Source organism: Orycteropus afer, unplaced genomic scaffold (genome assembly GCF_000298275.1).
Source record: "Orycteropus afer afer isolate SDZICR_OR568_19922 unplaced genomic scaffold, OryAfe1.0 scaffold00037, whole genome shotgun sequence".
Lineage (NCBI taxonomy): Eukaryota > Metazoa > Chordata > Mammalia > Tubulidentata > Orycteropodidae > Orycteropus > Orycteropus afer.
Genome location: NW_006921624.1, coordinates 2,649,540 through 2,663,876, shown reverse-complemented (window position 1 = coordinate 2,663,876; position 14,337 = coordinate 2,649,540). Strand labels below are relative to the sequence as shown.

General features: G+C 40.1%; 1 protein-coding gene across 1 annotated transcript in view; it reads left to right on the top strand.

Annotated features, from left to right (window-relative positions):
- MRRF (mitochondrial ribosome recycling factor) overlaps nt 1-14,337 on the top strand; it is a 65,330-nt gene that overhangs the window by 3,481 nt on the left and 47,512 nt on the right. The window contains exons 2-3 of the mRNA XM_007936746.2: nt 2,453-2,664; nt 9,585-9,740. Coding sequence (XP_007934937.1) covers nt 2,481-2,664; nt 9,585-9,740 — 340 coding nt within the window. The 5' untranslated portion in view covers nt 2,453-2,480. The remainder of the gene's footprint in view (nt 1-2,452; nt 2,665-9,584; nt 9,741-14,337) is intronic.

Sequence of the window (14,337 nt, the reverse complement as noted above, 5' to 3'; positions counted from 1 at the left end):
AATAACAAACAACAAAACATATTCCAGGCAGGAGCTCTGGTAGCTTAGTGCCTAAGGCACTTGACTGCTAACCAGAAGGCTGGTGGTTCAAACCCACCAGCCATTCCTCGGAAGGAAGATGGGGCAATCTACTTCCCTAGTGATACTGCCTTGGAAACCCAAGGAGGGGTCGCTATGAGTCGGGTTCGACTCCACGGCACATAACAACAACAACAACAACAACAACATATTCCAGGCACTATGGTAGGTGTTTTACATCTATCACTATCTCATTCTAAGACCAGAGTTATTTTTCTCACTTTGCGAATGCAGAAAGTAATGCCCAGAGAAAAAGAGTAAGTTGCCCTAAGTTGAAATTTTATCCAAGTTTGACTGAATCTAGGCTACCGTGCACATTAGTGATGGGCACACAAGGTTTCTTTATTAGCTGTATCTGATCCTGGCATGAAAATCTTTGAAACAAAAGGTGATAGCTATCAGTAGATATCATTTTTGGGGTGCCTTCTGTTTGCCAAAGGAGCTCTGGTGGCATAGTGCATAAGGCATTTGGCTGCTGACCAGAAGGTTAGCGGTTCAAACCTACCAGCTGCTCTACAGAAGAAAGATGAGGCAATCTACTCCCTTAAAGATTTACTGCCTTGGAAACCCAGTGGGGGTCGCTGAGGCAGAATTGACTCAACAGCAGTGGGTTTGGTTTGTGGTTTGGTCTGTCTACCAAAGGGTTCTGGTGGTGCAGTGCCTAAGGCATTTGACTGCTAACCAGATGGTACATTGTGGGTTCAATCTAACCAGCTGTTTAGTGGAAGGAAGATGAGGCATCTACTTCCTTAACGATTTACCCCTTGGAAACCCAGTGGGGGTCACTGTGAGTCAGAATCGACTTGATGGCAGTGAGTTTGTTTTTTTTCTGTCTACCAGGCACTGTGCCAAGTGTTTCATGTGCATAATTTCATTTGTTTCTCACAACTCTAAGAAATAAGTGTTATTGTCCTCATTTTATAGTTGAAGATATCAAGATACAGGGGCATTTAGTTAGGTGAGATTGGATTCCAAGTCTTCATGGCTGCAAAACCTATCCTCTTAATCACTTCTTTTATATGTAATCAGAGTTTACGTTTTATTTATTTATAAAACGTTTTAGATGAGGTGTGGGACTGGCTTTGAAAGAGAGCAGTCTCCAGGTATTTGGTGCTAATGATTCTTCATTTTAAACTAATAGCCAGATTCCTGGCAGAAGCTATTAATACTACATTTGTCAGTTAGCTCAGACTTTGTTCCACCCTAGAGGTTATGTCTTTCCATGGTCAAGTCCTCAGAAACATAATGTATAACTTGTGTAAACGCAGAGAGGAGTGGCATTTTCCAAATATTTAGTTCTGTAACATGGAAGACCTCAAACCTCAACCATGCTGCAGACTCACATTAAAGTAAAGTACATTCTAATTGGTAATCAGTGCACAAGGAACCAAAGAAAATTTTAATTAAATGCTGTCGTGTGAATTTTCCAGTCATTTTATGGTTGTTGAAATGGTTTTCTTATGTAGTTTAAAGTCCTCTTCCAGTACTCTGTGCTCCCTCTTTAACCTGAAGACTTTGGGCCTTTTTTCATATAAAGGTTTAATTATTGTCAGTAAGGTTTAGGCTGCTGCAGCATTCTCTTAACTCTGTTCCTTGTGTTGTAAGAAGCATTTTGATGTAGTGGGAAGAGTATGGACTTTGGGGTCTGACAGACCACAAGCAAGTTCCTTAAATCTCTCAGAGCCTCAGATTCATTATCCCATAAAATAGAGATAAAATACTACTTCCTTGTAGGATGTTGGGAGGATTGTTGTTCGATGCCATCAAGGTGGCCCCTGACTCGTGGTGAGCCCATGCAGGATGGCATGAAACGCTGCCCTGTCCTGCGCCATGCCCGTGCTTGGTTGCAGAGCAGACCATTGTGATCTCCAGGTTTTCATTGGCTGAGTTCTCAGAAGCAGACCCCAGACCGTTCTTTCCAGTCTGTCTTAGTCAAAGCACCACTGAAACCTGTTCAGCATCACAGCAGCACTGGGATGTGGAGTAGAGTCCAGGTCTCCTGCACGGAGGGCAAGTTTTCTTCCACAGAACCACTATCGAAAGACAACGCATTTAAGTTTCCTAGCACAGAGATCGGGAGCTCTGGTAGCATAGTGGCTAAGGCACTTGACTGCTGACCAGAAGGCTGGCGGTTCAAACCCACCAGCCACTCCTCAGAAGGAAGATGGGGCAATCTACTTCTGTAGTGATACTGCCTCGGAAACCCAAGGAGGGGTCTCTATGAGTCGGGTCCGACTCAACGGCACATAACAACAACAACAACAACAGCACAGAGATCAGATTATAATATTACTTGATAATCAGTAGCTATTATTTTCTGGAGCTGTAATAGGGTCACTTTTACTTGGTTCTCTTTTTTGTCTTATTCTTTTAGTGGACATTCACAAAGATTGTCTTCGGTCATGGCCTTGGGATTGAGGTGCTTTCGCTTGGCCCACTCTGCCTTTTGCAGCTCTCTTGCATCCCTGACCAGACCTGTTTCAGAAGTTACACCGAAGACAGTGAGTGGAAGACAGCGTGACCGCAGGCAATACATGGCCTATGCAGCTTTACCAGTCCGCCATTTTGCTACCAAGAAAGCCAAAGGTAGAGACATAGGACCTTTCCCTGTCTTATTACCTTTATTATATTTAGCTTTTGAATTACCATAGCCATAAGATATCCTGGAGATGTACTAAATTTCTCCTCTTTCACGTATGAGGAAACGGTGCCTCAGATACTCAGTTGACTACCTTAAAATGTCAAAATTGCAGAGGTGATAATAGAACATAGGACCTATTTTCCCATTACCACTCTGCCACCTTATTTGCTCTTTTAGTAGCTCAGAAAATGTGTAATTTTCTTTTAGTAAATTAGAATAATTTAGAATTAGAGGTATTTAGAATTAGAGTTATAAATACCAAGCAATCCAGATCAACACGTTTTATCAGAATATCTATGTTGCAAGTAAAATTAAAACCAGAAGGTTGCTGGGTAAGGAGGTATTAGAGCTATGGATTTAGATGGATGATCTTAATGACTTGTGTCATCCAAGAATGAGACTTTGATGTACCGCAGGTTTCAGCTTAAATGTCACTTCCTCAGGGAAGCCTTCTCTGACCTCTTAGACTAACTAGGTCAGGTCCCCTGTCACATGCCCTTGTGCACACTGTGTTTTTAGCACAGTGCTGTTTAATTAATTAATAATTAATTACTTGTAAGATTGATTGTTGTTTACTATCTATCTTCTCTATTGGACCCTATGAAGATAGGGTTATTTCTTTCTCTAATAAGCACATAGGGTCTAACACATATATATATACAAAAATTTTGTTGAATGAATGACAGAAAATTGTCAGACAGACTGGTTATTTGCAGAGGTGGGTCAGGGAGTCCACTCCCAAGAATGATGTTAGAAATACGCTGTTGAATATTTTCCCACTGCCTCTCCTTTTCTGGTTTCATGTAAACCTTCCCCTTTCTGTTAATAGGAAAATTAACAAATTGCTGAAAGAGTATTCATGCTTTTAAGATTTATGTTCTGTTAATAATGATAACTTTTGATCTATGTGTTACATTTTAAAGAAACTTCACAAACATTTACTAATTGGATCCTTAAAATTATCAAAGAAAAGAATTCTAATTATCCAGTAAAGCATAGATCTCCCCATTTTGTAAATGATGAAACAGGTATGTTTCCAAGAAATTTGCCTGTGGTTGGTCATGTCTAGTTAGTGGTGGAACTGGAAGGCTCAAACTTCTAATGCCCACAGTATGGGAATCTTGTAGTACATTAGGCATTAACCAGTGTGTAGGCAGCATCTTTTCATATTCTATTGGCTATTTGGTCTTTCTCTTTGATTGCCCTTTAAAAAAGTTGGTTGATTTTTTTTTTTTCCTTTAGATTTACTGGATTCTTTCTATTGTATGGATGCTAATTCTTTGTTGATTATATGTGTTACAGTTATCTTCTTTTTACCTTATTTATGCTATCTTTTATTGATTGAGCATAAGTTTTTAAAATAGTAATATCTTTCTGTCTTTTCTTTATGGTTTGTACTTTTGTGTCTTCTTTAAGAAATCCTTTCCTATCCCAAGGTCTTAAACTATTCTTCTGTATTCTAAACATTTTAAAGTTCTTTGCCTTTCACATTTGGGTTTTCAATCCATATGGAATTTATTTCTGAATGTGGTGTAGGATAGGGAATATAATTTTAAGTTTCTTTTCTATCCAGGTGGTAAGTCGTGTCAATACCACATACTGAATAGACCATCCATTATTCCCATATTTGTAATGGCCCTTTGTTGTATGTCAGGTATGATTGTGGATTGATCACTTTCAACTTTTAATTCTGTTAATTTTGAGGCTATACTATTGGATATATTTAAGCTCAGAGTTGTATCTTTTTGGTGAGTTATTTCTGTTACCATTATGAAATAGCCCTTATTTCTAATAACGCTTTCAATCTTCAAATTTATTTTGCTTGATATTTTTCTTTTGGTTAATTTTAGATACAGTTATCACTTTTCCACTCTGTATGTTCAGCTTTGTGTGATCTTACATTTTTGGAAAACTTGTTATAAATTGTTTATGGCTGGATTAAAAAATAAAACTCACTGAGAATCACTTAACTTAATTAGTAATTTTGGTCCATGTATATTTATTGTGATAGCTGAGCATTTGTATTTCTGTCATTTTATTTTGTGCCTTATCATGGATTTTCTTTATTTTTCATCTTTCCTTCTTAGTATTGGATTAATCAAATTTCTTTATTCTGCCTTTTTATCTCTTCGATTTGGAAGTTATATATTCTATTTTTTATTGTTTTGGTGGTTACCCTTAATTTCTTTAACTTTTTATAGAAATAAGAAAAAGACTTGGGACTGCAGAATGGTACAGCCATTTTGGAACACAGTCTGGCAGCTTCTTACAAAGCTAAACATAAACTTGCCATGTAATCCAGCAGTTGTGCTCCTAAGTATTTGCTCAAATGAGTTGAAAACTTATCTCTCCTTAGAAATCTGCACACAAATGTTTATTGCAACTTTTTTCATAATTGTCAAAAATCAGAATCAACTAAGATGTCTACAATTAGTACCACAAATTGTGGTACATTCATAGAATGGAGTATTATTCAGCAATAAGAATAAATGAACTATCAACCTATGAGAAGACATGTTGTTGTTATGTGCTGTCAAGTTGGCCCCGGCTCATAGTGACCCCTCCTTAGGTTTCCGAGGCAGTATCACTATGGAAGTAGATTGCCCAACCTTCCTTCCGAGGAGTGGCTGGTGGGTTTGAACCGCCAGCCTTCTGATTAGCAGAAGGGCACTACGCTACCAGAGCTCCTATGACAAGACATAGAAGAGCCTTAAATGTAGATTGCTAAGTGAAAGACTAAGCCAAAACCAAACCTTTTGCCGTTGAGTTCATTCTGACTCATGGCAATCCCTGGTGTTACAGAGTAAAACTGCTTCATAGAGTATTCTTGGCTATAATCTATACAGAAGCAGACTGCCAGCACCACTGAGTGGGTTCAAACTGGCAACTTTGTGCTACCTGGGGACCACAAGTGAAAGAAGCCAGTCTGGAGAAGCTATGTATTGTATGATTGCAACTATATGACTTTCTGAAAAAGGCCAATCTATAGAGATAGTAAAAAGATCAGTGGTTTCCAGGAGTTCAGGGAGAAGGCAGGAAGGATGATGAGTGGTGCTGTAATGGTGGGCACATGACATAATGTACCTATCAAAACCCATTGGACTGTACAACACAAAGAGTGAGCCCTAGGTTAACTATGAGACTTTAGTTCATAATAATGTGTCAGTGTTTGTTAAATGGTTATAACTAATGTATCATGAAGGAGCTCTGGTAGCATAGTGGCTAAAGCACTTGACTGCTAACCAGAAGGCTGGAGGTTCAAACCCACCAGCCACTCCTCGGAAGGAAGGTTGGGCAATCCTACTTCCGTAGTGCCTCGGAAACCCAAGGAGGGGTTGCTATGAGTTGGGACCGACTCGACGGCACATAACAACAACAACAACAACAACGTACCATGAGAATATAAGATATTCTTAATAGGATAAATTGTTTGGGCAGGAGAGAGAGTAAATGGAACTCTACTTTCTATACAGTTTTTCTATAAAATTAAAACTGTTCTAAAAGCAGTTTATTTAAAAAAAAACAAAACATTATAGAAAAGTACAGCTATCATAAGAAACACCCACCAGCACCCAGAATAAAAAATGAGAGCATTCCAAGTACCTCAGAAGTCCCATTTATGTTCCCTTCTGCTAACTCCCACCTTCCACTCCTTGAGGTAACTGTTGTTCTGGCTATGGGTGGCATGGATTAGTTTCATCTAATATGTAGTATATTTTCTATGTCTGTCCTCTTCATTCATCATTATGTTGGTGAGATTCATTTAAATTGTTCTCTGTAGCTGTAGCTCATTCTTTCTCATGGCTGCATAATATTTCATTGTATGAACATACCACTATTTATCCATTCTAATAACGATGGTCATAACTTAAAAATTTTTAACATGTGTGCTTGATTTAAAAAGTCTAAGGTTTATCAGTATCTCCTTCCTAAACAATAGGAGGACCTTGGAAATCTTTAACTTTGATTATCTTCTCTTTTCTTATTTGTAATTATCATTTATTATTTTAATTCCTTCTTATTCTTAATCTTCTAAAGAATTAAATTAGACTTTCTCATTAATATTGTTCCATATAGATAATGGGGTGCTTTGGTGGCATAGTGCCTAAGGCATTTGACTGCTAACCAGAAGGCTGGCAGTTCAAAACCACCAGCCACTCCTTGGAAGGAAGATTGGGCAATCCTACTTCCATAGTGATACCGCCTTGGAAACCCAAGGAGGGGTCGCTATGAGTCGGATCCGACTTGATGGCAGTGAGTTTGGAGATTTACTACGCTTGCTGTTTTTTTGCTCACCATCGCTACCTCTCATTCTTTCCTTCTGGATTCAGTTTCCTTCTTCCTGTAGTATACTCATTAACCCACTGCCATCGAACTGATTCTGCTCATAGTGACTGTATAGGACAGAGTAGAGCTGCCCCGTAGGATTTCCAAGGCTATAAATCTTTATGGAAGGAGACTGTGTCATCTTTCTCTTGTGGAATGGCTGGTGGGTTTGAACCAGCAACCTTTTGGTTAGCAGCCCGATGCTGTAACCACTACCCCACCAAAGCTCCTTAGTACACCTATTGATGTTGTTGTTAGGTGCCGTTGAGTCGGCTCTGACTCATAGTGGCCCCAACAACAGAACTAACCACTGCCCAGTCCTGTACCATCCTCCCGGTCCTTGCTATGCTTGAGCCCGTCGTAGTAGCCGTTGTATCAGTCCATCTTGTGGAGAGTAGTCTCCTTTTCCCTGATCCTCTACTTTAGGATAGCAAGGCTGATATCCTTCTTTAGGGATTGCTCCCTTCTGACCACATGACGAAAGGTGAGAGGAAGTCTGGCCATTTTCGCTTCCAAGGAGCATTTTGGCTGCACTTCTTCCAGGACAGATTTGTTCATTCTGGCAGTCAATGGTATTTTATCCATTAGTATTTATTAACATGTACCAAAAAAAAAACCAAACCCATTGCCAGTGAGTTGATTCTGACTCATAAGGATCCTGTAGACCAGAGTAGAACTGCCCCATCAGGTTGCCAAGACTGCTGTCTTTATGGTAGTAAACTGCCACATCTTTCTCCACAGAGTGACTGATGGGTTCAAAATGTGACCTTTCAGTTAGCATCCGGGCACTTAAGTAATGTTGCACCAGGGCTCCTTATTAAAGTGAAGGCCTGTTAGTTTCTATTCTTCTGAAAATAACTTTAGCTCACGTTTACTATTAAATAATAGTCTAGTTGGGTATATATGGTAGATTGGCTCTTTTTTTACTCTATTAACATTTGAAGATGATATTTCCCTTGTTTCTGGCTCCTCTTGTTGTTTGTTCTAGGAAAGTATGCTATAATTTCAAAGTTTGATCTTTTATGGATCATTTGTCTTTTCTCTTTGATTATTTTAAAGATTTTTTTTGTCCTTGGTTTTCTGTGTTCACAAGATAACTAGATATGGATTTAATTTCATTATTTTATTTGGAACATATATTTCTGAATCTGAAGATTCATGTCTTTTATCACTTCTGAGAAATTCTGAGCTATTAGCTTGTTATCCTAAGAGCAGTGGAGTTCCAAGCAGGAGAGACACAAGCAGATAATGTTTACAATAAAAATTCCTCTGCTGCCTCCTGGTTGGTTCCTTTGGGCAAAACATTTAAATGGCTTGTGCCTCAGATTTCTCATCTATAGAGTGAGGACAATAATGATCACTATTCTTCCCACTCAAGATAGCTGACTTGAATATTAAATGAGATAATGAACTTGAAATTGCATTACACATTATAATATGCTACACAAATAGCACAAGATCCAACTTGTTGTAGATATACAATAAAATTTGTTTAGTTAATCTTAATAAATGTTTGTTAAATGTTCAGTGAATAACAAGTATAAGATAATATTATTTCACTGTTCTTATTTTTATTCTCCTTCCCCCAGTCCTCTACCATAAAGAAATGCAAGAATGTTTGTGTAGTCATGGGAGTGATCTATGTTATAGAACATACGTGAAAAATCACTACAACTGTTTAAACATGTTCTAATTTTATTTAGCTCCTGATGCTGCTGATTTTCTTACAAATAAGCCATTGTTGTTGATTTTCTAAAATATAAGTGGAAGGAAGACTGGGCAATCTACTCTAAGGATTTACTGCCTCAGAAACCCAAAGTGGGTCACTGTGAGTCAGAATCAACTCAATGGCAGTGAGGGTTTTTTTTTTTTTTTTTGGTAAGGTTTAATGTCTCTACACTGCTTACCTTTTGTCCAGGTACTTTGCATATCCTTGTTCTACTATTCATTTTTAAATGAATACATTTCCTGTCTCTCCAATTAGATTATACTGTCTAGTGGAAAGTTTATGGCTTTAAAATTAGACAGTTAGAGCTGGGACCATATCCTGGCTTTTGCATCTCCTGACCTTGTGATTTTAGGCAAGTCGCTCTACCTTTCTCGTATTCTGTTTATTTTTCTGAAAATTAAGTAATTAATTCATTGTGGAGCATCTGCCATATAGAGGATATTCTTTTATGTATTTGAGTAACTTAGTTTGTATCTTTGTAGCATCTTTGCAATGTAGGTATTATCCCTGTTTTACAAGTATGGAACCTGATAGAAATGTAGAGTAACTTGCTTAAGATCATAAAGCTAGTACCCATCATAGCCAAGATTTAAACCTGGGATGTCTGATTGCAAAGCCTGTGCCTTCGTCAATATTTGTTTCTCATAGTGCTTGGTACCTAGTTGACACTCAGTAAATGTAGGCTTTTTTTTAGGGCAGTGATAATGTTCTATAATTTTGCCCTGTACACAGTAGGCCACTACATAACTAATTGCTTATTGTCTCTATTTTAGCTGCTGGTTTTTTATTCACTAAATGTTGACTTTCTAGCCAAAGGGAAAGGACAGTCCCAAACCAGAGTGAATATTAACACTACCTTGGTTGAGGATATAATCAACTTGGAAGAGGTGGATGAAGAAATGAAGTCTGTGACAGAAGCACTCAAAGATAATTTCAATAAGACTCTCAATATAAGGACCTCACCAGGTTAGTGACGGAACCAGTGTTTTGGGGAGGGGCAGAGTGGGAAGAGCATGGCTTTGGCAGAGCTATGTTTTGGTTCTAGCTTTGCCACTTACTAACTGGTGACCATGGGTGGTTGCTTTACTTTTCTGATCCTCAGTTTCCATGTCTGAAAATGGGGATATAGTACTAACTCATAGCTTTGGGCCATTAAGTTAAGTGAGGTGATTATGTAAAAGGTCTCGTACAGTGCCTAGCATATAGTTAACACTACGTTTAACAAATATTTGTCTCCTATAAACTAGGCCTTGTGTGCTACTGCACAGTGGTGCACAAAACCAGGTATGTTTTTTATTCCCATGGAATTAACCTTTGAAAAAGTGGGAACTATTATTATGAATGTGCTATTGTAATAATGGTGTGGGGACAGTGGCTGGCCGCCTCTAACTTCACAAAGGAGAAGAAGAATAAACATCAGCTGCCCAAGGTTGTTTCCTTTGAGGTGAAGGTCAGACATGCCTCCACCCTCCAAGCTTCTTACCAATTCTTATACCAACCATCCCTCCCACGGCGCTCTCTTTTTTCTCCTGTGTGCGATAATGCATTGCAGTGGCCACACACAACTCACAGATGATACTCACGAGTATGGAGTTTATTCGGGAAGTAACGGTTATAATTCAGAATCAGAAATGACTCAGGGTGCTGTTGTTTGGTGAGGACAGCTTCTTCTTCTCAGCCATGCCTGCAGGCATACCTCTCTCTGGGCCTTGGCGTCTTGGCTGTCTTGGGCACGTGTTACAAAACTCTTTAGCTCCAGCAGTAAGTGCCCAGAGACACCCTGCTCCACTATCAAGCTTCCTGCCCAAAGGTGCTCAGCTTTCTTGCGCCATGGGCCAGGAAGCCCACTGCGCCATTTCTTGCTGGTATGGCTCTGCTGCTGCTGTTGCTCTGCTGCTGCCTCTCACCCTCTTGCTGTCTCTGGTATTGCAGCTACCTTTCTCTGTCTCCTTGGTCTGAGAGGTTCTCAGCACAGGGATTCTGGGTACAAAGAACACGTTTTACTCCTGGCTCTTCTTTGTGGTGGTTGTGAGGTCTCCCCCCTGCTCTGGAATTGCCTGTTTTTTAAGCCTAGCGGGATGGCGAAACTGACCAATCCTCTTGTTAGAGTTCCATACACCTTATTGGTGCTGTGCACTGTATTTACATTATTAGCAAGCTAGTCAGTCCTTTTGGTGGGCCACAAGCACTTCATTTACATAGTCCCACCCTGTCCATTGGTGGGAATTACAAGACTATGGCCAGAGGAGCCATATTAAGTTAATTCACTACACTGCAACTGTAAATACCTCTAGAAAGTATGTATCACAGTAGCTGCCATCTTTGATCTGACTTTTCTAATTTCTCCCGTTTGATAGTCCTTATCCCTTATTGAAGAAGCTCTGGAGGCACGGTGGGTAAAGCATTTGGCTGGTAACCAAAAGGTCGGCAGTTTGAACCCAGCAGCCACTCCGCAGAGAAAGAGGTGGCAGTGGGCTCCCATAATGATTTACAGTTTTGGAAACACTATGGGGGTGGGGTTCTACTCTGTCTTGTTGGGTCATAGTGAATCAGAATTGACTTGATGGCAGTGGGTTTGGTTTGGTTTTTGGTTTGTGTTGAGGTATAATCTATATTGAAGTCTGTAGTCTTTGATCTTCATCATTAAAAGCCAAATCCTCTTCACTTTGAGCAAGCAAGGTTGTGACATCTGCATATCACATGTTAATGAGTTTTCCTCTGATCCTGGTACTACTCTGTTCGTCATGTAGTCTAGCTTCTTGGATTATTTGCTTGGCATACAGATTGAGTAAGTATGGTAAAAGGGTACAATCTTGACTCATAGCTTTCTTCATTTTAAACCCTGCAGTATCCCCTTGTCCTGTTTGAACAACTGCCTCTTGGTTTATGTACTGTTCCTCACAGCACAATTAAGTGTTCTGGAATTCCCATTATTTCCAATGTTATCCATAATCAGTTATGATCTACACAGTCAAATACCTTTGTGTATGCAACAAAACACAGGTAAACATCTTTCTGGAAACCTTTCTGCAAATCAGTGGCTGCAAACCTGCCCAGCTGAGGCAATTCTGTATCCCTGAGCTTGACCAGGAAGATTCCGTTTGGGTTAATAACTTCCTGAAAGTGGCTTTCCTAAGTGGGAAATGTCAGAACTGTCTAGGAGAACTGTTTGCAGATGTGATGGAGAAGTAAGTTGTCAGCTAATGGTGCAGGCAGGCAGGAAAAATCCAATTGCTGTTAAATTGGCCTTTTGGAAATTGTCATCATCCTAGAGTCGAGCCTAAGACCCCCTCTGAAGGTGTTCTGTGGGAGTGTGGGCTATTTCCATTTGCATCTTAGTTGAGATAGTTTATAAGGAAACTGAAAAATATGTCATGAACTTGTTTTTAAGAAAACCAAGTGGAAAGTATACAGCTCCATCTATAAATACCATCAGAAGCATGCTGAATTCAGAGATGAGATCCATTGTGAAACTACAGACCAGTCCCGTTATTTGTCAGCCTTTGGGGCAGTTCTGCCTTTGCTGACAGTAGAGCGTGCTATTCAATCTCTCCCAACTGTTTATTTTAAACTTGCTTATTATTTTAGGTATGAAACTGATAAAGTGCTCTGTCTCCCTTGTGCTTTCTGGCCTGTTAACATTCTGCAGCCGAAACCAGAGAGCAGTTTGAGAGTTGCTCAGGGAGAAATGTGATACTTAAAATTAGCCAGCAAGCTCCACTCTTGTTGAACTTAAAAAGATGATGGGCCTGGAAAGAGGTTGGGAGTGTAATTTGTTAAATGTTAACCTTTGAGAAAATGAGGGGCAAGAATAAGGCTGAAGGAGATTCTCGCTGGGGACAGATTGGGGGAAAAGGATTTGATGCATTATGTCGATACGGATTTGGGGAATGGGAACCACCACAATTGCATTCTAAAAAGCCCACGATGGGACTTCTGTGGCAAAGGATCTTATGGCAAATCAGGAAGGCTGAATTAAGATCCTTTTCTAAAGGCCTCCCATTGGTATTTCCTCTCTGCTTCTTTCTTTTCGGGGTTATGTTTGTGTAACATTCTGTGTAGACTTTAGGGCCAGGAAGAGACTGGGTAAAACAGACTGAACTTAGCCAATCTCTCTCCCCGCCCCCCCTTCTTCTAAATCATCTTTCATTACCATCTGAATGGTAGCAGGCACTTTTCCTCTTGTACCAGGAGTGATTGTTATCTCCAAGATAGCTGACTCTTTTAAACAGTTGTCTAAGTTACAGATTTGCTCATTTGTTCATTCTTGTCCTCTCTCTTATCCATTCATCTATCCCCCCATTTATTCATTCAAGCATTATTGAGCACTTATTTTGTTCTGATTAGCTATTAATAGGTGCTGTGGTGGCATTGATTGTGCAGTGGTTAAGGCATTTGGCTGCTAACCAGAAGGTTAGCAGTTCAAACCCACCAACAGCTCTGTAGGAGGAAGATGAGGCAATCTACTTATGTAAAGATTTACAGCCTTGGAAACCCAGTGGGAGTCACTAGGAGTCAGAATCGACTTGATGGCAGTGGAATGGTGGTGTAGTGGTTAAAGCCTTCGGCTACTAACCAGAAAGTCAGTGGTTCAAACCTACCAGCCACTGTTCAGGAGAAAGATGAGGCATTTTGTTTCTGCAAAGATTTGTAGCCTTGGGAACCCAGTGGAGGTCGCTATGAGTTGGAATAGACTTGATGGCAGTGAGTTTTGAGAGTATGGAAAACCTATGGGGTAGTTGTAATCTGTCTTATAGGGTTGCTATGAGTTGGAACCAACTTGATAGTAGTGGGTTTTGGGTATGGTAGGATCAGGAGCCCTGCTGGTGTGGTGGTTAAAGCACTCTGCTGCTAAATGAAAGATCGGTGTTTCAAACCTACCAGCTGCCCCAAGGGAGAAAAATGTGGCAGGCTGCTTCTGAAAGATTTACAGCCTTGGAAACCCTATGGGCCAGTGCTCTCTGTCCTATAGTGTTGCTGTGAGTTGGCATTGACTCGGTGGCCATGAATTATGGTAGGTCACTATGAGTCATAATTAATATGATGGCACACAGCAGCAGCAAAGGATGCCGAAAGAAAAACATTGTTCCATTTTCTAGGAGCCTAGAGCCTAATGTGAAAGGATGGACAAGTAAACCAACATGTATAAAACCATCCAGCAAAGTAGTGTGTGGTGAAGACCATGGCTTTGGAGTCAGTCAGACCTAAATTTGAATTCAGGCTCCATTATTAAGAGCTGTTGTGACCTTGGGCAAGTTACTGTCTATGCCTCAGTTCCTCATCTGTAAAATGGGACAAATAATAACAATTGTGTAACAAGGTTATTGACAGTGAGAACAAAGAAAGCATTTGGTACAATTTCTGGCTCATAGGAAAAAACAACCAAACTCACTGCCATCGAGTCGGTTCCGACTCATAGCGACCCTTCCTTGGGTTTCCGAGGCAGTATCTCTACAGAAGTAGATCGCCCAGTCTTCCTTCTGAGGAATGGCTGGTGGGTTTGAACCACCAGGCTTCTGGTTAGCAGTCAAATGCCTTAGGCACTACAGAAGTGCTCAGTAAA